Source organism: Delphinus delphis, chromosome 14 (genome assembly GCF_949987515.2).
Source record: "Delphinus delphis chromosome 14, mDelDel1.2, whole genome shotgun sequence".
NCBI lineage: Eukaryota > Metazoa > Chordata > Mammalia > Artiodactyla > Delphinidae > Delphinus > Delphinus delphis.
The window spans coordinates 15,983,849-16,008,138 of record NC_082696.1 but is presented as its reverse complement, the minus strand read 5'-3'; the positions used below and the strand labels follow the sequence as shown (position 1 = coordinate 16,008,138).

The window sequence follows — 24,290 nt, the reverse complement described above, 5'->3', positions numbered from 1 at the left end:
CAGAATACAGAAAATAAGAAAATATAGTTAATACATACAGATTATGAAGTTGCCCATAATTTTGCCACCAAATGCGGTAGAAGATGATAAAGTGCGGCTCCTGTGTTCTAGGGACTCAAATAGAGTGAAGCTTGACTCAAAAGAAGTAAATGCACTCCCCAACACTGGAAGCCCAATGAAGGCGGAGAAAAGACATCCTGCAATCTGCTTCTGCTTCCACATGGAGGCCCCTTCCGTTCCTAAAAAAGTCTTAAAAGTTCAAAGAAGACAAATAAAAATGCAGGCTTTTGCTTCCCGGGTGTCTGTACATAGCTTGTCTTTGTATCAGAGCACTCTCCTGTGTTCTGCTTTAACAGACAACAGCTGTATGAGGAAGACAGTGTAAATAGAATACAAATTAAACTGGATCTCTATGGCCTAGGTTTTGTACATACAGAAACTGCATGGTATTTAAATTACTCTTTGTCTCTAATGATGTATGCAGTTTCTTTAAAAACAAACCTCAAAAAAAGTCTTAAAAAAATCAAAAAAAAATGCAGGCTTACCACAAAATATTACCTACTTAGCTGTGTTACTGAATATGAAATCATCCCTAAATAGACTCTCAAAAGGATTTCTACCTCCACCATTGAATTCTTCCTGCAATATTTATCACAGATGTCCTATATTTTTGAAATCGCATAGTATTTTTAAATATTTTGGATGTTTATTTTAATCTTTTATTCCCAGAATTTTTATCAGAATACAAATCAAACACTGATTTACAACTAATTTAACATCCTTGGACACAGATGTCTCTGCATGCTTTCAGGTTGTTGGAATCAGTTAGCTGGGGGAGCAGAAAGCAGGGACGGCCTCTTTGTCCTGGGGCCCCTCTGGCTACAGTTGTGGTGGAGAAAGAGGCAAAGATCTCCCACAATTTCCTGTTTCTTCATTTCTCTCAAGCCACATCATGTTCTTAGAAACTCAATTGAACAGAACACTTTGTAATAATCTCTATAAACATATAAAAACAAAGAAAATTATGACTTTTACTTTTTAAACAACTTCTATGAACCAACAGAATGTATTAATTCAGAATACCAGGGTTAAAAACCACAGCTCCATCACTTAGTATCCTGTAACTCCGGGCAAAAAACTTAAATCTCTATAAATACACAGAGAATAAGGGTACAGTAAAAACAGTTTTAAAATATCTTAGGAGAAAAATAAGGTAAAATGTGTAAATGGCTCTGGAGATGTAAAAGGAATATCTTTCTTGATTTCCTTTTTATCATCTCCTGGGGGCATTCAGGAAGTTCAAAAATGTGTGGTTGAGTAACTCTGGGAAATAATGGAGTAGACTGTGTTGCAATAGAAACGCAGCGATTCACTCTCTCCCAGAAATTGGAAACAGATACAGATTATGTCCCAGACTTCTCTTTGGTGCCAAGCCTGCTTTTGGATTACAGAAAAAGAGGAATTCAACTTCTGAGTGTGAGAATAATAAAAACAATGGGATCAGTAGTTTTTGCTTTTTTTTTTTTTTTTTTGCCACACCGTGCCGGCATGCAGGTTCCCTGACCAGGGATCAAACCTGTGCCCCCTACAATGGGAGGGTGAAGTCTTAACCACTGTACTTCCAGGGAAGTCCCTAGGATCAGGTGTTGAAAAAGGAAATACCTCAAAGGAGTCAAAGAGTAATATTTTGCGTGAAAATAAAGACGTATTTTTTATACCTCATATAGTTATCTATGTATCAAATTTTTTAAACAATATCTTCTGCTATACGAAAGATTATCTTCAAGAAACATAAAGCAGGGGGCTTCCCTGGTGGCGCAGTGGTTGGGAGTCCGCCTGCCGATGCAAGGGACGCGGGTTCGTGCCCCCGTCTGGGAGGATCCCACCTGCCGCGGAGCGGCTGGGCCCGTGAGCCATGGTCGCTGAGCCTGCGCGTCTGGAGCCTGCGCGTCTGGAGCCTGCGCGTCTGGAGCCTGTGCTCCGCAGCGGGAGAGGCCACAGCAGTGAGAGGCCTGCATACCGCAAAAAGAAAAAAAAAAAAAAAAGAAATGTCTTTTTTTTTTAAAAAAAGAAAGAAACATAAAGCATGTAATGTACACAGAAATACATTGGGTTTCTATAGGCAAACTGAACTCTTCTGGAGACGAACAAGTGTAAGAATAATGGATGGTCAGAAAAAGGGGAGGGCTCTGTGAGTGACATACAGACTATGTCACTCACCTTCCCCAACTACTCTTTCTTTCAAATGTATTTTGGAAACTTATACATATATTACTAATTCAAATTACACAGATCCACATATGTCATATGTTCTGACCATTAGATTCGATTTGGTTATTTATTTTGGCTGCACCAGGTCTTAGTTGTGGCATGCATGTGGGATCTAGTTCCACGACCAGGGATCGAACCCTGGCCCCCTGCATTGGGAGCACAGAAACTTACCCACTGGACTACCAGGGAAGTCCCAGATTCGATTTGTTTTTAATCCCAGAGGTCTGAAACAATGAAAAGGCCAGTGGTTGCAGTTGAAACCCACCAGTGGGTGAGGCTTCATTGCAGAAACCACTTGCCAGTTAATAATGTTGTTGGGTATCTCATCGTAGGCAAGAAATTAGTTGAATGACTGTAGTTTACCATACAACAATTTTGACCAAAGATTTTGTAGTTTACTCTAGCTAAAAACGCAGGCATGGGGGGAGGGGTTGATAAAAGAGGAAGAGGAGCTAAGAGAGAAACAGATTTCTTTTTCTTGTCAAAAGTTTTATTTTTTTTTACTATTTTTTTTCAAAAGTTTTATTTTAAAGAAAGACTGTTTCTTACTCGCCCTGAATGGCAACATCTCCAAGTTCTTCTCAATCAATATGCAATCCTGTTAACCTGAAATATCTGAATTCTTGGCATTTTCTGTGTTAACCTTAAAAATAAGCCAATTATTTTACCAGCAAAATGAGTCTATTCAGGACTAGCAGAGCAACTGCAGTAAGGGACATGAAAACTAGATGAACCATAGGTTAAGTTGGAGGACAAAGGAGAGGGACTTGCTCTTATAGAGAAAAGGGGGGAGGTTAAGAGGGACTGTTTTGAGTAGAAATCCATTGGAAGAGGGCAGACGTTCAAACTTCTCATTGGCTGAATGTGGCAGTTTCTCATTGGCAGGCTACTGCTGGGTAAAGATAAAATCTTCCTTCTGCTGGAGTATTTCAGTAAGCCTCTTCCTTCTGGACATGCATGGTACCTCTCTCTTTCTGTCTGGGGTCTGCAGACCAAGGAGTGATCATGCATGAGAGCTCCTCCAGTCCTTCCAGATTTCATTTTATTTTTAACTTTTTAATTTAATTTTGTCATTTTTCTTCCAATTTTATTGAGATATCATTGACATACAACACTGTATAAGTTTAAGGTATACAGCATACTGATCTGACTTACATACATCATGAAGTGATTATCACAACAAGTTTAATGAATATCCATCATCTCATATGTATACAAAATTAAAGAAATAGAAAAAAAATTTTTCTTGTAATGAGAACTCCTCGGATTTACTCTCTTAACAACTTTCGTATATAACAGACAGCAGTGTTGCCTATATTTATCATGTTTTACATTACATCCCTAGTACTTATTTACCTTATAACTGGATGTTGTACCTTTTAACTGCCTACATCCTATTCTCCCTCCCCCCATCTCCCAGACTTTATTTTTCTTTTTTTAAAAAATTAATTTATTTTATTTATTTAATTTTGGCTGCGATGGGTCTTCGTTGCTGTGCGCATGCTTTCTCTAGTTGCAGCGAGCGGGGTCTACTCTTCGGAGCACGGGCTCTAGGCACGCGGGCTTCAGTAGTTGTGGCATGTGGGCTTCTAGCCTACTCTAGAGCGCAGGCTCAGTAGTTGTGGTGCACGGGCTTAGTTGCTCCGCGGCATGTGGGATCTTCCCGGACCAGGGCTCAAACCCATGTCCCCTGCATTGGCAGGCGGATTCTTAACCAGTGCGCCAGCAGGGACGCCCCAGACTTTATTTTAAATGGGGTTTCTTTCATTTCATTTCACATTTGCTTTAGAGGGTTTCATCAAAAAGAAAATTATTTTTTTAATCTTAAAGAGGGAAGAAAATCTATCATCTTCAATTTATAGATTTTAATAAGCTCACTAGAAAAGTCCTGAGAGCCCAGGTGGCCTGGCTTCCAGTGGAGTGTTGTTCCCTCGCGTCTCCAGCGATCCGCTGAGTGTTGAACTTAATGTGGGGTTGATCCTCAACCTTGTCACAGTAAATCACTGGGGAACTTTAAAAACTACCAGTGCCCAAGTAGCTGCCCAAAGTAAATCAGAAACTCAGGTGTCCCAGAAGATACCAGAATCAGTAATTTTTAAAAGTGCTCAGGCAATTACCAAGTGCAACCATGGTGAGAAGTACCGATTTAATAAATCTGCCCCTCTAAACGTGATATACCTTATTTTCTTGTACAACAGCGTTCTGATACATTACCACTATTTTCACTTTGTAGATATATGTAAATATATACACACAGAGACATACCTATGTACACATACAGTATATACTGATTCAAAAGTAATGGCAATGAAAATGTTTACACTCTTTTAGGTGAGGAAACTCTCTCCAAATCAGAGTGCCGGTCTAATGACGGAATCAGACCTTCTGTTGACTTGATTCCGCCCCGGAACGTTGCTCCGCGGCCCGGAGGCCTAGACCTCCGCAGCTCTCGGAGCCTTCCGGGTCCCGCCCCACCTTCTCCCCGCCCCCGCCCCGCCCCTCCAATCCCCTCCCCTCGTAAAGGCCCCGCCCCTCGGGCCAGCTTGGCCCTTGCCTCCCAGCCGCCCCCGAACCGCCCCCAACGCCAGCCGCCCGCCGCCGGCCTGTCCAAGATGGAGGGCGCTCCGCGGGCGCCGCTCGCCCTCCGGCTGCTCATCGTCGCGGCGCTGCCAGTCACCGGCTGGCTGACGACGGGCACCTTTGAGCCGACGCTGTTGCCCCGAGCCCCGAAGGTAGGGCACGGCGGACGCGGCTCTGCCGGGATCCTCAGGAGAAGCCGGGACCGGGGACGTGGGACTGCGGCGTCCCCATCGACGCCTCCCACCTCCGGCGGGCAGGCCGTGGTCTGGGGGCCGGGCCCCCAAAGCGGGAGTGGGGAGAAGCAGCCAAGGAAATGGAGGCGGCAGGGGATGGGGGAGGCGAGAGCGCAAAAGAGGCTCTTCAGTTTGAGGTTCAGCGCGGCGCAGCGAACCCGATTGTTGCGGCAGTCCAGGCAGTTGCAGTCCTGATGGGGGTGTGCCGTCGAAAGTAGCGGATCACTAGTGATCTCAGCCTTTTGTAATGGCGCCTAAAGAGCCGGGCTCTGGGGCGAGGCAGTGTTGAAGTGCTGGGGAAACGTGGAAGTTGCTCAGTTGAGAGCGAGCGCGAGCGTTTCCGGGCCACCTGTCTGCCCCGGCCGGCGGCGGGAAGGAATGCCTGCCTTCCCCCGGCGTGCAGGGCTCCGGGTGCACGCCAGCCGGGTCGCTGGGCCAGAGAGGGAGGGAGGGAGGCTGCAGGCCAACGCTGACCCCGACGTCGTCCCTTTGGCGGGAGTTGTTAGAGGAGTTGATCTTCGAGCGCGGTGGAACCAGCCGCACCAGCATCCCCTGGGAACCTGGCAGAAACGCGCTAATCAGAAGCTCTAGGGTGGGGACCCAGCGGTCTGTTGCAGCAAGCCCTCCAGGTGATCCCGAGGTCGGCTAAAGTTTAGGGACCACTGCATGCTTGTCCTGAAGGGTGGCTGGTTCTTACTGCTTTGGCCGGGTGGAATTAACCAGTATTTGCCTTTCATTAATTCAATGTGTGGTAGGGAAGCGTCTGAAGACTTTAAAATGCGATTTTCCCAGAATGAAAAGAAACGACATAGGTGCGCCTTTTCTTACTATATCAAGACTTGAATGCTCAAAATTCAGGGGTGAGGGTTACGACGTTACCCTTCCTGGGTAGAATAATAGCATATCATAGTTTCAGTTCTCTTGGGACATTCCAAGAAGCCACAGCATCCCAAGCTCTAAGAACCACTTATATCTGAAGTATGTGGACCACAGTTGCAGCTGTTCAGAAATATGGTTGTGAGATCAAGAGACCAAATAAAAATGAAATAATTCCTAGAGTTCTGGAAATAGAGACATTGTTTTTCCCTTTTCCAGATTTTAAAGATTCATCATAGTTATTTATGAACCCGAAAGACATTTGAGTCTGTTCCTATAATATGAAAAAAAATGCATTTAGACTGCAAGCTGAAAATACACCACACCGTGGGGCTCGTAGTGAGTTCATCATTTCAGTTCTCCTTATGACTTCTTTCTACTTTTGGAAGGTCCAGATCTACACTCAGAATTTCATAGGTTAAATGAATGGTGTGCAACTAGAAGGAGAATCTCATTCCTTGGAAAGGTGTATATGGGAAACTGAGGCCTCTTGATCTCACAAAGTTTTACTGTGAAAAATTTTTAATGTACAGAACATTTGAAAGAATTTTACAGTGGTCATGCATATTTGATAGGAGCTGTCCAGTTGACCTTTGTGCAGTGATGGTGTATGTCTGCTCTCCCCATTACAGTAGCCACTAGACTACTGTGGTTACTGAGTATTTGAAATGTGGCCAGTGTGATTGAGGAACTGAGTTTTTAAAATGTTATTTAGTTTTAATGAACTTAAACGTAAATAGCCACATGTGGTTAGTGGATACCGTGTTGAATAATGCCAACTTAAACTACCATTTATGTTTTACTACACACATCTGTTCATTTGTTCATCTTTGTATCCAGCCTGACCTAACTGTAAGAAAACTGGTTGAAGTCAGAAAAATTCTCCTTGTATCTCTTCAGTGACTCATATTTATTGTGTTATAAGCATTTTTCTGTTGTGTTTTTTTTAAAATAAATTTATTTATTTATTTTTGGCTGCATTGGGTCTTCGTTGCTGAGCGCGGGCTTTCTCTTGTTGCGGTGAGCCGGGACTACTCTTCGTTGCAGTGCACGGGCTTTGCATTGCAGTGGCTTCTCTTGTTGTGGAGCACGGGCTCTAGGCACGCGGGCTTCAGTAGCTGTGGCACGCAGGGTCAGTAGTTGTGGCTCTCAGGCTCTAGAGCGCAGGCTCAGTAGTTGTGGTACATGGGCTTAGTTGCTCCGCAGCATGTGGGATCTTCCCAGACCAGGGCTCGAACCCGTGTCCCCTGCATTGGCAGGTGAATTCTTAACTACTGCGACGCCAGGGAAGTCCCGCATTTTATGTTTTGTTTACACATGTAGTTGTCAGAAGTTGAGGTTACACAGATTGTGAAATTTTAAAAAATTTGGGGAAAAGTTGTTACAAAGATTGTGAAATAAAAAAAAATTTACAGTACATTCTTCTAGTATTAAAATGACTTGGTCCCCAAAGAGAGGGAGGCATCCAGAGGACACTTATTTTCTTATATGTGTAAGTATTTCATGTATTTCCCTCAGACTTATTTTAAACCAAGTATCTATTACCTTTGTCCTTAGGAAGCCATTTTGTTCCAGATGGGCACTTGTGAGTGAAGGAATTAGAGGAGAATTGAAAATGAGTGGGGAGAAACTTCAGTTCTGCCACTCACTTTCTAAGCATACACTGCCCTGGCTGACAAGCCTGAACTTTCAGTTCAGTCAGAGGCTCTCAGGAAGAACAAGAAATATGCTGGCTCTGAACTTTGGGTCAGGAGGCAGTAAGGGATGAGAGTTTCCCCTGATATGAAATCATTCAAGAGGGTCAAAAGGAATTTAATTGAAGTTAGTTTTCTGGAAAGTATAGTGCGCTATACAGTCTGCTAATTGTCTTTTACAAACCGCATATTTCTACTGGGCAAATGATGTATGTAAGTGCAATAAATTACTCACAATATAGTGTATGTTCTCTACTTGAAAGGCAGAAGCTATAAAAAGGTTTCTCATAACACCATGAGTGGACGGTTATCTCTGGGCTATTAGAAGAGCACTATAGTCTACAGTTTTCAAACAGATCCTCTAGTTTGAAAAGAGGAATGAATTCTTGGCTGGAATTTGGGCATAAAACAATATAGCCACCAACTTGATGATTTATTGAATGTTAGTTTGTTCTAGAGATGAGTTTATTTGTTCTAGCCCACACTTAATTCTAGATAAGCGTGGGCCAGGAGAAAGCCAGGCTGGATCTGAGGAATCACTAGTCCTAAAGCTTCCTGGGCTCCTATGGGAGTTGGGAAGTGTACCAAAGTCATCCTGAATAAATGGTATGAATTTACATGTTAGAATCCTGTTCCTCAGGTTGTCCCAGGAATCAAGCCAATCTCATAAAATCACTCAGTCTTGGTCTCTCATTTGTTAGAAATATATAAAGTATTGGAGTTGCGCACAGTGCCAAGAAATACACTTGTATATTGGTTTGATGTTTAGAATAATTTTTGTCTTTTCAAAATTAAGAGTACCCTCACAAAAAAAGTATTTAAGAGGAGTCTTGTTTTCATTCTATGATAACAATGTCTGTCTGTGAATACATTTAGGAAAGAATTTGATTTACAGATAACAAATCATAGTTCCTGTGACCCTGATTACTTAGAATAATGCTTTCTTGTCTGTAGTAAGCATGTCATGAGTAAACTTAAATATTTGAGCAGAGTGCTTTTGAGCATACCTTGAGAGGCACTGAAGCTGTGCACTGAAAGACCTTGTCCTTGGGCACTAGGGGACACATGTAAGAAGGGTTAGAGAAACTTTGTATATGAAAACAATAGAGTTGGAAACATTTCAAATGTCCACTGACAGGGGACAGTTAAGTAAATCGGTAACAATTTGATGGCATATTACACAATGCTGTAAATAAATGTCTACAGCTGCATACATAACAGTTTTAAATGAAAGAAGTTCCAGAAGAATACATTATATTATTCCGCTCATATAAACAACAATATGTTGTTTAGAGAGAGATAATACAGCTAGTTAAACTATAAAGAAAAGCAAGAAATGTTAACATAGAAGACAATATAGGGATTCCTTCTGAGGGGCATGAGGGGAATGTGACAGAAAAGGTCATGCAGGGGACTTCTAAGGTGTGGATGACATTCTAGTTTTTAAGCTAGGTAGTAAGTATGTGAGTGTTAATCTTTTCTTTTAAACTCTATATTTGCATTTTATATGCTCAGATATGTGATATATTTCACAATTAAGTGGAAAAGTATATAGTTTATAAAAAATTGGAATTGTGAAGGGTATTTAAAAGGCTGTAAGGATGAAATTGATGAGTTTTTAAAAGTGGTCTTTTAATGTTGCCTTAAGTGATCATACAATAAGTATAACTGAGGGGAGAAGAAAAAGAACTGAGTTATTCTCAGTTTGTGAAACGCATACCTGCCCAATTTGTATATTTGTTTTGCAGGACAGCATCAGAATTAATGTAACTACCCTGAAAGATGATGGGGAGGTATCTAAAGAACAGGTTTGTCTCTTTTGGTTATGTTTTTATTATATCACTTAGCTAAGTATCATGCAGCCTATTTTATTTTTTATCTATATATCCAATTTAGTTAGATAATGTATTTTTGACATGAAGAGTTTGTCATCATTTGTAAACCATTGGAATTAATGTATATGCTGCTTTATTTTAAGGTTGTTCTTAACATAACCTATGAGAGTGGACAGGTATATGTAAATGACTTCCCTGTAAATAGTGGTGTAACCCGAATAAGCTGTCAGACTTTGATAGGTAAGTACTGCTAAATTACTTCCGTAATTGTTCTATTTTTAATAATACTAAATTAGTGAAACACAATTCTTTGATGTTAAATATTTCCATTTCAAATTAATACTACACATCATTACTAGAGTATATAATAACACTTGTGTGTACTCTTTTCCTACTTTATATTTATATTTCTGGCATATTCACATTTTCTCTGTCATGCGATTGGCATTGCTTGGAACTTCATGTCTGGTAGGTTGATAACAATGTAAGAATGTGCCTGGAGGTAGTAAACGGAGATTTACAAGCAAGAGACAAAATCTTCAGAGGAGTGCTTATCACAGTTGTAAAAAATAAAGAGAAAAGTGATTTGTCTTTCTGATTCTTCCACCTTTATGTCCATATAATGTTTTCCTTTTTAACCTTTTAAAATCTTGAGTTGTTTAAAAACAAGCAAATATGTTACATTGGAATGTGCCATTATTTGAATGAAATAAAGGATATGAAAAATTTGTATAGTATTCCTATTACCTGTTTTAATATATGCATTTGAGGCAGTAAATGTTTCTCTGAGCAGTTGTATCCCATACTTAATTCATTATATATCTTTATTATCATTCCATTCATGGTGTTTTCTAATTATTTGCTGTGATATTTCCTTATCCTGTGGGTCATTTTGAAGTATATTGCTTAATTTTCAAACATTTTGGGATTTTTTTTTTTTTTTTTTTTACTGATTCCACCTCTATCATCAGAGATATAATCTGTATAATTTTAACCCTTTGAAGTTAGAGACTTGCTGTATGGCTTAGCAGATGGTCAGTTTTAGTAAATGTTGTTTTCTGTGTGTACTTGAAAAAAAGTTAATTATGTAATTAGTTGGATATGATGTTCTATATATGTCAGGTCAGATTTGTTAATCGTGTTCAATCCTTTATGGAATTACTGATTCTTTTGTTTATTTCTTTCCTTGCCCTATCAGTTACTGAGAATGGTATGTTAAATCTCCACTATGTATATTTGTCTGTTCTTTCAGTTTTGTCAATGTTTGCTTTATATATTGTGACACAATATTACTAAATCCATACATATTTAGAGCTGTTATGTCTTCCTGGTGAATCCACTCATTTATCATTATAATATGTCCTTATTTATCTCTAGTGATGTTCTTGCCTTAAAATCAGCTTTATCTGTATTATTTTACTAATCACTGCTTTTTGGCCAGGCATGGGGGAGGGACGTGGATTGCTTTGTGGTATCTTTCCATCTTCTTGGAGTCTTCCTGGGTCCTTATAATTGAGGTGAATGTCTTACAAGCAGCATATACTTGTGGTTTCTTTCTTTTTTTTTTTTTAATCCAGGCTGTCAATCTGTCTTTAGTTGGAATTTTAATTTATTTACATTAATGTAGTAACTAATGTATTTGGATTTAGATCTTCTCTCTTAATTATTTGTTTCCTATTTGTGTCTCACCTGTTCTGTTTCTTTTTCTTCTCCTTTTTTGCCCTCTTCTGGGTTATTTACTTTTTGTTTCATCGTTCCCCTCTATCTTGTTGGTTTTTATATTATTTTACTATTCTTTTAATGGTTACCCTTGAGATCAGTAAACTAGTACTTTTATCATTTCCCAACCAATGTAGGACCCTTAGAAAATGTAAAGTCCATTGATTCCCTTTATGCTTTTCTAAATTTTATTTTTATTTTTTTGGCTGCGCCACGTGGCTTGCAAGATCTTAGTTCCCCGACCAGGAATTGAACCCAGGCCATGGCAGTGAAAGCACTGAATCCTAACCACTGGACCTCCAGGGAATTACCCCCTTTTTGCTTTTGTGTTGCTATTGTCATGCATTTTAACTCTTTGGGTTCTTAAGCACTAAGCAACATAATTATACTTAATGGTTTTCTGTAGTCCAGTATTCATTTATGTTCACCCTCACAGTTACCCTTTCCATTGTTCTTCATTCCTTCCTGAATATCAGTGCTCCCCTCTGGGGTTATTTTCCCTCTGCCTAAAGAATTCCCCTTAGTATTTTTTTAGTGCAGATTTGAGTGTCTGTTTGTGTGTTTATCTTTTTACATGTTTTCTAGTGGTTCTCAGTGAGAGACTTGGTGTGCTACAAGCTAGTCCATCATAGCTAGGAGAGGAAGAGCCATTCCTGGCTTGAAGAATATTCCACTGATGCTATATTTATTAGGAAGTTGCCGTGGAGTGCAGTCTGGCTGCTTTATTCGTTATAGTCATCTTTCTAGTCATCCCAGTTGCACAGGGTTTGTTTCCTTGAAAGTGGAAGTAAAAGCCTATCTTATCAGTTACAAGAATCTTTAAAACATTAAATGCAACTACAACAAAAAGTCTTCTATGCTTAATTCTTTAAAAAAAATTTCTTCTTTGTAGATACATTAGTTATACTGCTGTGTAACAATTTCACCCCCAAGTTAGTAGTCTTTGTCAGTATTATCTCCTAGTTCTTGCAGGGCAAGAATCTGAGCTTGGCCTAGCCGGGCTCTCTGGCTCTGGCACGACTGGCGAGGCCCGCTTCCTAGTGCACTCACATGGTTGTTGACAGGATGTAGTTGCTTGTGAACTGTTGGACTGAGGCCTCCGTTCCTCACAAGATGTTAGCTGGAGGCCTCCCCCATTTCCATGCCACATGGCCTCTCTGTAGAGTATCTCACAACATGGCAGCTGGCTTTATCAGTGAGAGTACGAGAGACAGTGTCAGGGAGAGAGCACCGGCAAGACACAAGTCAGAGTCTTTTATAATCTAATCACACAGGTGACGTTCCAGCACTTTTGCTGTATTCTGTTTGTTAGAAACAAGTTACTAGGTCCAGCCCACACTCGGCAGGGGGCAGTTACACAGGGGCGTGAACGTCAGAAGGCAAGGGTCATTGAGAGCCCTTTGGGAAAGCTGTCTACCTCAGTAGGGAAAGTCAGAATATGGAGGGCTTTTGTTCTTATTAGTTTTATTCTACGGCAGCAGTACCAGCTTTGGAGTCTGAAGGGTCCCTGCTTTGATGTATTTATATGACTGCATTTTCTCATGCATTGAATCTGTGTCCTCGTGCACTGGCCTTTGGGCATACAACTAGGCTGACGAGGAGCCCACTGTTCCATGAGGGAGGCTGATGGGTAAACAGTGAAAACACTGACATGGACCATGAGAGAAGGGACGTTTTCCAGTTAGGAGCCTCAGATGATGTGAGGGAAGTTAGGCAGACTAGAGAGAGGGCACACTGTAACGAGCCTGAAGAAGGAGGACCAGGCAGAGAACCACTAAAGAGGTCACGGGGGCGCTGCTGAAGGCGTTTGCACAAGGAGACTATAATCAAAACCATGTCATGGTAAGATTAATCTGGTGCTGTGGTGTGAATGGTTTGAAGGGGGGAGGGGTTACAGAAGGGGAGAATAGGTAAGTATCATAATAGTAAGTAGCTAATGAACTAGACATTGGGTGGGGAGGTAGGTGGAGATGGAAAGGACAAATATAGGAGATACTTTGGAATGGTCCAAAGGAAGCAACTGACTGGATACAGAGGATGAGGGTGAAGAAGTCAAAGGTAACCTAGTAATTCCTGTCCTTGGTAGGTTGGAGAAGGGTGGGTTTATTAACAGAAATAGAGAAGTCAAGGAAGATTGAGACCAAGGGTTAGGCCACTTGTTTCTCAATAAAAATATCTGTACCTGTTTAAAAAATTACAAATGTTAGTCTATACCCCCCAGAGATTTTGATTTATTAAGATTAGAGTGAGGCTCTGGCATCTATACTGTTCCCTGGTGATTCTGATGCATAGTTAGGATTTAGAACCACTCAACCAGGTGTCTGAACATTATTGACAATTTATGATAGGATATTTACTTTAAATTATGTATTTATAATTCTGGGTGGTATCACTGATTCACAAAGGCTGTAGAACAATAAACTTCATGCATTCTCTCAAAGAACTCAGCCTAGTTGAGGAGACAGGTTTCTAAACTAAGAGCTACACTACGAGAAAGTTAGTGCTTAAAAAAAAAGGCATGAACTCAGCATTGTAGCGATACGGTATCTAGAACTACCCAAGTAGGAGTTTATTAAAAATGTATGGGAGGAGAGTGAATAATGGAGAGCATTCTATAACATTTTTTAAAACTTTATTTAATTTATTTATTTATGTTTGGCTGTGTTGGGTCTTAGTTGCTGCGCGCGGGCTTCTCTCTAGTTGCGGTGAGCGGGGGCTCCTCTTCATTGCGGTGCGCGGGCTTCGCACTGCGGTGGTTTCTCTTGTTGCAGAGCACGGGCTGTAGGCGCCTGGGCTTCAGGAGTTGTGGCTCGTGGGCTCTGGAACGCAGGCTCAGTAGTTGTGGTGCACGGGCTTACTTGCTCCGCAGCATGTTGGATCTTCCCGGACCAGGGCTCGAACCCGTGTTCCCTGCATTGGCAGGCGGATTCTTAACCACTGCGCCACCAGGGAAGCCCATGGAGAGCATTCTAGATCAAGGGAACAGCTCTGCAAAGGCACAGCATCACTTTAAATAGCTGGATATGCATGCAGAATTTCCATCTGGGTTCCTTTCTGGCAAGTAATTCTCAGACAATAACATTTGAGGAACAGAAGCAAAATGCTTCTTTTGCGGCAGTTTCGTTGGTTTCTATTGATTTATCTTTTTCTATCTCTTTCACTTTCTTGGCTTTATAAGCCAGCTGCAACTGCTACACCCCGTCACTGCCAGGGTGGGGCGGGGATTCTGAGCTAGAGAGGAGCAGGGCCGGTAGCTGATCCTACCCCATCGTCCATTGGTGGAGAGTCATTAAGGGCTCTCCCACCCTCTTCCCCATTCCTGACCTCTCCAACAGTAACGAGTCGCTTACTGGAGACAGGATTGAGAAAAGCCTCAAGTGTCCTTACTGCTTGGGCCCCTTCTATCACTGGATTTTGTGAACGAATGACTGGATGGATGAACGTGCTCACTTTGCTAAAACATCGGATTGTCTGTGTCTTCTGGCCTGCTTTGTAAATAGTTAACGCCTTGTCGGTTCCTCATTGACAGTGTATATAAAAGAATAGGAAGGACGTGGCTAGTGTGGAGTTCGGTACAAAACCTAAAGGCCATCAAGCATTTTCCCCTTTTCAAATGAGTATAAAGATTGTAAGGATTTGTCAAGTTGTCTTTGTTTTCATAGATCTGAAGCATCAATATGAGGTCAGAGATGAAGAAAGGCAAAGATATTGGTATACAACCGTCTCGTTCCATGTAAATGTCATCAAAATAATCAAATGCAGCAACTGACTTGGTGGCAACTTTTGTTCAGAGCTGTCACTACTTTTTTTTTATAGTGAAGAATGAAAATCTGGAAAATTTGGAGGAAAAAGGATATTTTGGAATTGTCAGTGTAAGGATTTTAGTTCATGAGTGGCCTATGACATCTGGTTCCAGTTTGCAACTAATTGTCGTTCAAGAAGAGGTAGTAGAGATTGATGGAAAACAAGTAAGATAGTATGCTTACTAATTGAGAATTAAATTATAAAGATTTGTGCTCGGTGTTATGCATGTGTTCAGTTATTTTACTATTTATTTCTGACTTAATAAGGAACAAAGTTACATTAGTGTTGCGTGTATCCAGTCACTCAGAATTTTTTACTTGTTTAGCATTTGAAGTCTTAATTTTAAAAAAGATCATATTCATACATGTTTATTCATACATGTTTATATCACTTTAAAATATAGTAAACATCATTAAACAGAGCAAGTAAGTGAAGAGATTGAATTTGGTTCGTAGCTCTGCTGCCATTTCCTCTGGCTAAGTCTCTCTAAGTCAATGAAATGGAACTGAGAGCGAGCCTCTAATAGTGAGCACACAGGAGTGTGATTAAAGTTGCAAATTAAATGCCTTAAAGTGGGGGGGGGGAAGAAAGAGGAATTGTGTGTGACTAGGACAAGGTTTTTAGTTTCAGAAATCAGGGAGGAAAATTCAGTCTTAGTTTCTTACCAGCTTGTGCCATTATTTAAAGTAAAGAGTTGCTTATATTTTCTCATAGGCTCAACAGAAGGACGTTACTGAAATAGATATTTTAGTTAAGAATCAGGGAATACTCAGACGTTCAAACTACACCCTGCCTTTGGAAGAAAGCATGCTGTACTCGATTTCCCGAGACAGTGACATTTTATTTACCCTTCCCAACCTCTCCAAAAAAGGTACTTTAAAATACCATTATTTAAAGTGTTAAGGTAATTATTTCTTTAGTTGGTAACTTTTTAATCATAATTAATATGTTTCGAAGTAAGCTTCTCTTAAAAATGCTTTGTAACATGTATTGCTTTATATATCCATTTGAGGACTTTGCAGAATGTGATCAATGCTGATTACAGAGTGACATTTTGCTGTAATCATCTATCTACTCTTACTCTGGGTAATCATCACAAAATACATAATAAGAATGTCATTCATTTAAGTTCATTTAGAGGAGGAAGTATCCATTTTTCCCACTGAAACACAGAACTTGAAAAAATTTGACTTTCTATGTGACAGAATCATAACTGCTGTAGCTCCCTGTTAACTGTCTAAATTTGGGGTTCCTTTCTGGCATTTAAAGCTAAACAATCAAATGTTTGTTTTTCTCCCCTGGAAAAATGTGTGTTCTTGCTATCTGAAATGTTACTGGTGTAGTAGTCTTAGGACTGGTGGGAGGGACACCAGCATATGCCTAGCATTTTGGTAACCTGGCTCTTCCTCCTCAGGAGAAAGTGTTAGTTCATTGCAGACCACCAGCCAGTATCTTATCAGGAATGTGGAAACCACTGTAAATGAAGATGCTTTACCTGGCAAATTACCTGAAACTCCTCTCAGAGCAGAGCCTCCGTCTTCGTATAAGGTAAATCGGGCGTTTGGGGTTCTCTTTATACATACTACAAGCATTTATGATTATGGTAAAGAAAATAAATGTCAGCATTTAAAATGAGGTGGAAACCATGAGGATTGGATCCATGGGATGTTGTTAATAATGAACTCAGCACTGTTTTACTGTGGTATTTTTAGGTATTCCTGTCTTCCTTTTCAAGTTTCACTTAGTAATGTAGTCAGATAATGATGATTAAGGCATTAGATTTCATTTTGTTTGGGATCTTCCGTTTCAGAGGCTTTCTCATGTCCCCATTTGTCTGTTAGTATTCTGTGACTTCTAACACAAACACACATGCATGGTCCCCTCAGGACCGTGTGCAGTGACTAAGCACACTTGGTTAAGAGTGTACTTTCTGGAATCAGACTGCCTAGGTTTGAATCCTGCTTCTGCCACTCACTAGTTGTGTCATCTTGGACAAGTTCCTAGCCTCTCTAACCTTTTCCTTTATCCGTACAACAAAGGTCCGTAAAGTGATGCCTTTCTCGTCAGGTTGTTGTGAGGACTGAAATAGGATGGGTGCAAATGTAAGTACGCGCTGGCACCGTTAGGGACTTGTATATTCTTAGTGACCTTATACTGCTGACTGGGAAGATATTCTGGGTTCAGAGAGAGTATCCTGGAATCTCTATGTTAGCTAGGCCCCTCACTCGGAATAATCTACATTTAAATGAGCAGGATCTGTGGTTAGTCAAAATGATTCTTTGAAGAGATTCTCACTGAAGGTTAGGACTGCTTACGTGGGGTCACTTTGTGCTGCCTGAACTCTAGCGCCCTCACTGTCTGCCCCATCTCCTTCAGAGCAAGGAAGCCCAAGAACAGACTCTTCAAAGCCCATGCCGTCAAAGCACACCTGAGTTTCTTCTGTCACTGTTTAAGTACAGAAATAGGTTTTGTGCACAGTGAATGCCCCGTCTGTTTCAAAAGCGACTGATATGTTTCTCTGTCTCTCCGTCTCTTGTCCTCCAAATATTGGAAACACATAGATGACGGGTCCATTTTATGTAAGTGGACTAGCCTTCTTCTTGTCAATTAGCAATTATTTTCACTTGGTTTACAGTTAGACAGCAGTGTAAATAATTGTAAAGTATAGCAACATTTCTGTGCCTGTTTTGCATAATTTTTTAAATTGTAAATAACTGAGGTACATTTAAAAATAAAATGTACCCACTTAAAATGTACAGCTAGATAAGTTTTGACAAGTGTAGACGCCCATGTAACCACCACCACAGTCAAGGTATATAATGTTATCATCACCCAAAACTAGAACATAATTTTTAAAGTTTCTTAGAGCTCAAATGAAACTTGCATATCTAATCAAAACCCTTTTTTTTTAAAGGTGATGTGTCAGTGGATGGAAAAGTTCAGAAAAGATCTGTGCAGATTCTGGTGTAGTGTTTTCCCAGTATTCTTTATGTTTTTGAATGTCATGGTGGTTGGAATTATAGGAGCAGTTATAGTAATAACCATCTTAAAGGTGCTTTTCCCAGTTTGTGAATACAAGTAAGTATTTCTTATTTTGGATCAATTTCAGTATTTTTAATGATTAAAAAGTAGTTGTATTTACTCTATTTCAGAGTGGAAAATATAAACATTAGGAAGGATAAGAGAATTGGGAGGGAAAATAACATCGTTTTTTGTTCTAGCCCATCTTTCAACGTTAGCAAAATTAAAAGACATTTATTAGATACCTATTATGGTCAAGACACTTGTCTTGGGAATTCATATGTGGATAGGACAAACTCTGCTGTGTAAGAACTTAGTTTATTAGAGAGAGAAAGGAAACAAATCTCTATAATGGAAAATGGCAATGTGTATAATAAGAAAGAAATGAAACGAGGGCTTCACTATTTTCAACCTCAAAGTATCAATTTAAAATGAAGTAAATTTTTGAAGACTAACAGGATATTCACGGCAGCACTGCTTGTAACAAAAAACAAAAGCAAAAGAGGAAACCTCTGAACTGTTTATAGGTGGAGGTTGATAGCTAATGGTTCACACATGCAGTGGGATTCTGTGTGGCTTATAAAAGGAAGAAGTCCAGGCTTCCCTGGTGGCGCAGTGGTTGAGAGTCCGCCTGCCGATGCAGGGGACACGAGTTCGTGTCCGGGAAGATCCCACATGCTGCGGAGCGGCTGGGCCTGTGAGCCATGGCCGCTGAGCCTGCACGTCCGGAGCCTGTGCTCCACAACGGGAGAGGCCACAGCAGTGAGAGGCCCGCGTACCGCAAATAAATAAATAAATAAAAGGAAGAAGTCCAAGATGTATTAGATGGGGAAAAAGGTTGCCTAATGGTATCATCCAATTTGGGTAAAAAAAAAGTACGTGTATATGTATATAAATGCACAGAAGATTTCCAGAATGACAAGGGAGATGTTATGTCTAATAAGTGAGAATGAGAGCAGGAGTGGAGAGAACCTTCCCTTTTTCCCCTTCTGTACAGCTTGATTTTTTTTTTAACTGTAAGAAATTATTTTATGAATTTATTGTTGGCATTTTTACAAGTTAAATAGTCATTTTAGTCTTACTAGAAGTAAATCTCAATAGAGATGACAATTTTTTTTAAAATTTTTATTTATTTTATTTTTGGCTGCACTGGGTCTTCCTTGCTGCGCGCGAGCTGTTCTCTGGTTGCAGCGAGCGGGGGCCACTCCTTATTGCGGTGCGCAGCCTTCTCATTGCAGTGGCTTCTCTTGTTGCGGAGCACGGGCTCTAGGCGCGCGGTCTTCAGTAGTTGTGGCACACGGGTTCAGTAGTTGTGGCTCGCAGGCTCTAGAGCCCAGGCTCAGTAGTTGTGGCGCACGGGCTTATTTGTTCCGCGGCATGTGGGATCTTCCCGGACCAGTTATCGAACCCATGTCCCCTGCATTGGCAGGTGGATTCTTAACCACTACACCACCAGGGAAGCTTGATGACCACAATTTTTGGCTTAGCTAAATTACATTGGACTATGTGGAGAAGACCATAGGATTTATTTTTTTAAAAAAATAGACCCAGGGCTTCCCTGGTGGCGCAGTGGTTGAGAGTCCGCCTACTGATGCAGGGGACGCGGGTTCGTGCCCTGGTCCGGGAAGATCCCACGTGCCGCGGAGCAGCTGGGCTCCTGAGCCATGGCCGCTGAGCCTGCGCGTCCGGAGCCTGTGCTCCGCAACAGGAGAGGCCACAACAGTGAGAGGCCCGCGTACCGCAAAAAAAAAAAAAAAAAAAAAATAGACCCAATTTAAACATTTGCTTTTTTTCCACTTGCTTGTCAAGAGGTCTTCAAAATTTCCATTTCTTCATGTGTAACACTGAACTAATGCCTCCCTTAAAGGATTGTTAGAGGTCAAAGTCATAATACAAACAGAGCAAATGAGAGTAAAGAAATATTAGTGCCCCTCCCACCTTTTAGTTTGTGTTTCCCCTGGAGAATTCCCATTTCCCATTTCTTCCTGATAATGAAAATTCTATAACTTAATAGTTTCTTCCTTTTTCCTTTGACTGCCAGGAAGCTCAGGACTTTTTTTTTTATCTTTATTATGCAAATCTACATAGAAAACAGTGTTGTAAATTTTTAAATGGTTCTTTTACCAAATGTTTTATTTATCATGGGCTCCTCTGTGTGAAAAAATGCAATGTAAAATTAAAAACTAATTTTCAGTATACTCTATCATTGGCAATTGTACTGAGGATTCTTTCTGGTAGTAGAAATTTTATCAATACAGAAAGTTAAAAGTACCTTTTCACTTCCCTGTTCTTTAATTCTTGTATCTAGAGGTCGTAATTGTTAACTGTTTGGGTATGCATCTTTTATCCAAATTATGTGTATTGATGTAATTGTATACTAGATACTTATAATTGTTTATCAATCTAGACTCTTAACTGTCCCACAAATTGTATTACTCACTTATAACAGAGGTTCCCAAACTTTCTTGGTTCATAGCACTCAAGTGTGCCAGGAATTTTTTCTTGGTGCCCTTAGCTAGGCCAGAAATAAAATTGAAAGAAAAAATATTTTTTGTTTCTTAACTTACCAATGGGATTGTGTACCTACAGGGCACTACACAATACTCATATCTTAGAATCAGATTGGACACTGCCACCCTCATTTCCCATTCAACATTAGTTTTTTTGTACTGTATTTGCTTTTTATCACAATAACTGTCCAAAATCCAGCTTTGCAAAGATGGGACCTCATTGAAAAAAGAATGTGTAGTACAATGTAATGTTAAAATCGTGAACTACCATCAAGCTAGTATTACACATAAAGTCTAGAATTTTCTTTTTTTTTCTTTTTTTTTTTTTTTTTTTGCGGTATGCGGGCCTCTCACTGTCGTGGCCTCGCCTGTTGCAGAGCACAGGCTCCGGACGCACAGGCCCAGCGACCATGGCTCACGGGCCCAGCCGCTCCGCGGCATGTGGGATCCTCCTAGACCGGGGCACGAACCTGTGTCCCCTGCATCGGCAGGCGGACTCTCAACCACTGCGCCACCAGGGAAGCCCTTGAATTTTTTTAACTTTTTTTTTTATATTGGAGTATAGCCGATTAACAATGTTGTGGTAGTTTCAGGTGCACAGCAAAGTGACTCAGCCATACATATACAGGTATCCATTCTCCCCAGACTCCCCTCCCATCCAGGCTGCCACATAGCATTGAGCAGAGTTCCCTGTGCTATACAGTAGGTCCTTGTTGGTTATTCTTTTTAAATATAGCCGTGTGTACATGTCAATCCCAAACTCCCTAACTGTGCCTTCCCTCCACCCTTCCCCTCCGGTAAGCGTAAGTTCATTCTCTAAGTCTGTGAGTCCGTTTCTGTTTTGTAAATACGATCATTTGTATCATTTCTTTTAAGATTCTGCATATAAGCAATATCATACGATATTTCTCTTTCTCTGTTTGAAGAAGTCTTGAAATTTTTAAATATTCTGTAGCACCTCTGTGAGCCGTGCCAGGGGTCTCAGTGCAGTTTGGTAACCATGGGCTTAAGATCTTTTCCTATCAATACATATATGGACTTACTTTTTATTGCTGCATAGTGTTCACAGTATGGGTATGCCATAATATAACCATTCCTCCATTAGACATTTAGGTAATTTCCAATTTCATGTTACTTCCAATAATGCTCTAGTGTATATTCTTAAATGTTCATATGTCTCTTTGCACATGTATATTTATGTAGGATAGAGTCCTAAAAGGTGAAATTACTGGGTCAGAGTACATGTATTTAACATCTTCTCAACACCTGATAGCAATCTTTTTTGCTTTTTATACTGTGGACAAAAATCTCATTTTAATTTCCATTTTCTTCTTACTACCATCTTTACTAGTCTAGGTCTAGCTAAGTCTAGCATCTTTGTGATGCTTAGCTGTATATATTTCTCCTGTGACATGCCTGTTTAGAACCTTTGCCCATTTTTCAGTTGTATTGCCTTTTGTAATCATTAACATGTAGGACTCCTTTGTCTGTTATACATACATAATATGTATTGCAGATATATGTATATGTATATTTTTATTATTTTTTTTTTTTGCGGTACGCGGGCCTCTCACCGCCGCGGCCCCTCCCGTTGCAGAGCACAGGCTCCGGACGTGCAGGCTCAGCGGCCATGGCTTATGGGCCCAGCCGCTCTGCGGCATGTGGGATCCTCCCGGACCGGGGCACGAACCCACGTCCCCTGCATCGGCAGGCAGACTCTCAACCACTGCGCCACCAGGGAGACTTTATGTATATTTTTAAGTCCCAGACTATGATTTGTCTTTTGCTTTTATTTATGGTATTCCGTGTCATACAGAAATTTTAAATTTGGGGTCGGGGCAATTCATGTTTTCCCTTTATGGCTTCTAGGATTTAATTTTTTCTCAAATAGACCTTTCCCATCTTAAAATTACATTGTTTTCTTAAAACTTAGTTTTTACCATCACTTTTGTGTATTGTTTGAGCTAGTTGATTTTGCTTCCCAGAGAGGCCATTGTTCTATTGCCCATTGACTTGGAATATTACCTTATTATGAACTAAATTCCCATGTTTCTGGACTCTCTTCTTCCAATGATCTAGTCTATTCCTGTGCCAGTAGCATAGTTTTTTTTTTTTTTTTTTCAGTAGCATGGTATGGTTTTAATTTAATAAAGTGTTTTAATAAATTCTCTGCTAGCTGGTTAGGGCAACTGTCTCTTCTCTGCATTGTTCTTTTTAAAAAAAATGTGACAGCTATTCTTGCAGTTTCTCCCTTGTGAACTTCAGAATCAGCTTGTTCAGGTCTATAAACAACTTCTGTTTACATTCTAATTAGGGTAATACTGAGCTTGCAATACAGGGTTTTGGATCCAATCCAAAGATCTCCCTGGTCAGGTATTTTAGTAACAGAAGGAGAAATGCTGTCTAAAGATCTAAGGTTGCGTTCCACTGGAGTACTGGTTAGAAAGATGCTTGGGCCTAGTCTTTTTGCCCAACTTGTGCAAATCTAGGACTCTGTTTGCCTTGGAGATCTGTAACTTACCCTGTCATCTCCTACAGTACCAGGTAAAGAACTTCCTCTTATTCCTTTCTGTTCCCTCAATCAGTTTGGTTAAAGTGAACTTTGGACTTAGGATTTATATAACCATCATAAACTAAATGAAGCAAAATTACCTAACATCAGGTATATATTTAATTATAACCTCGAAGTAACCCTATCTTACTTTAATTTTAATTTTTTATTTCAGAGGAATTCTTCAGTTGGATAAAGTGAATGTTATGCCTGTGACAGCTGTCAACTTATATCCAGATGGTACTGAGAAAACAGCAGAAAACCCTGAAGATAAAACATGTGTTTAATACACCATCTCAAATCATGGACTCAGAATTAGTCTATTGGTTCAAATTTGCCACTCGAATATAATTTTCTTTAAATCGTTAGGAATCAGTTTGTACAGTAAAGAAATTGCTAAACTCCTAAAACTGCCTAAAACTTGACCTTTAAAGTGATAGTTAAAGTTCACCTTATTAATGGGGCTGGCTGTTCAGATGGTGAGTTATTAAAGAAAATTTAAATGAAATGGAAGAGAAGATGTGAAGAAACTTTGAAACTACCAAAAAAAAAAAAAAGGCAAGACAAAATGCCATGTGCCAATACTTTTCAAGGTGCCTTTGTTAATGAAATTATATACACTTAATTGCTATAATATATAAGACTTTATGAAAAGCACTTTATGAAATTCTAATTTAAAAGCTCAAGAACTTAACACTTATTTTTTTATTGAGTACAATGTGCCTTAATATTAAGTATGTGACTCAGTATAAAATCACTGAAGTATATCATGATTTAATTGTATCCTGTACCAAGACTACTTACCTTGAATGAACCAGGATTTTAAAACAGTGACATGTTCTCACTCTAAAAATAAATTTTTTTGAAGAAAAAAGTACAATCTTTTTGGAATAAAAATTTTGCTCACGTGCGAGTTACTTATATATAATAGCTGCTTTCACATAACACTGGCTGAAACCAAGGCTCACATCAGTTAATGAGTCCATCAATATCAGGGAATTACAACGTGCCTTTGCTCTTGTGGTTCTAAATATAATCTTATTTACCCTACAATAGTGTTTAACCATCACCCAAATTGACGTATATTTTACAATGTGATCTAGGACATATAATACTTATTAAAATTCTTCTTTTGATTGCAACCCATCATTTAAAACACATTACTCAAAAAAGAAATGACTCGTTTTTAAGACCAA

At 40.0% G+C, this 24,290-nt stretch overlaps 1 protein-coding gene across 1 annotated transcript; it reads left to right on the top strand.

The window, feature by feature from the left end:
- Positions 1 to 4,845: 4,845 nt before the first annotated feature.
- On the top strand, positions 4,846 to 24,000 carry GINM1 (glycosylated integral membrane protein 1). Its single transcript, XM_060029811.1, has 8 exons — positions 4,846 to 5,003; positions 9,403 to 9,462; positions 9,633 to 9,729; positions 15,025 to 15,176; positions 15,727 to 15,883; positions 16,427 to 16,560; positions 17,927 to 18,090; positions 23,270 to 24,000. Exons 1-8 carry the CDS (start codon positions 4,884 to 4,886, stop codon positions 23,379 to 23,381), a joined length of 996 nt encoding a protein of 331 aa, XP_059885794.1. The 5' UTR covers positions 4,846 to 4,883; the 3' UTR covers positions 23,382 to 24,000.
- Positions 24,001 to 24,290: the final 290 nt, after the last annotated feature.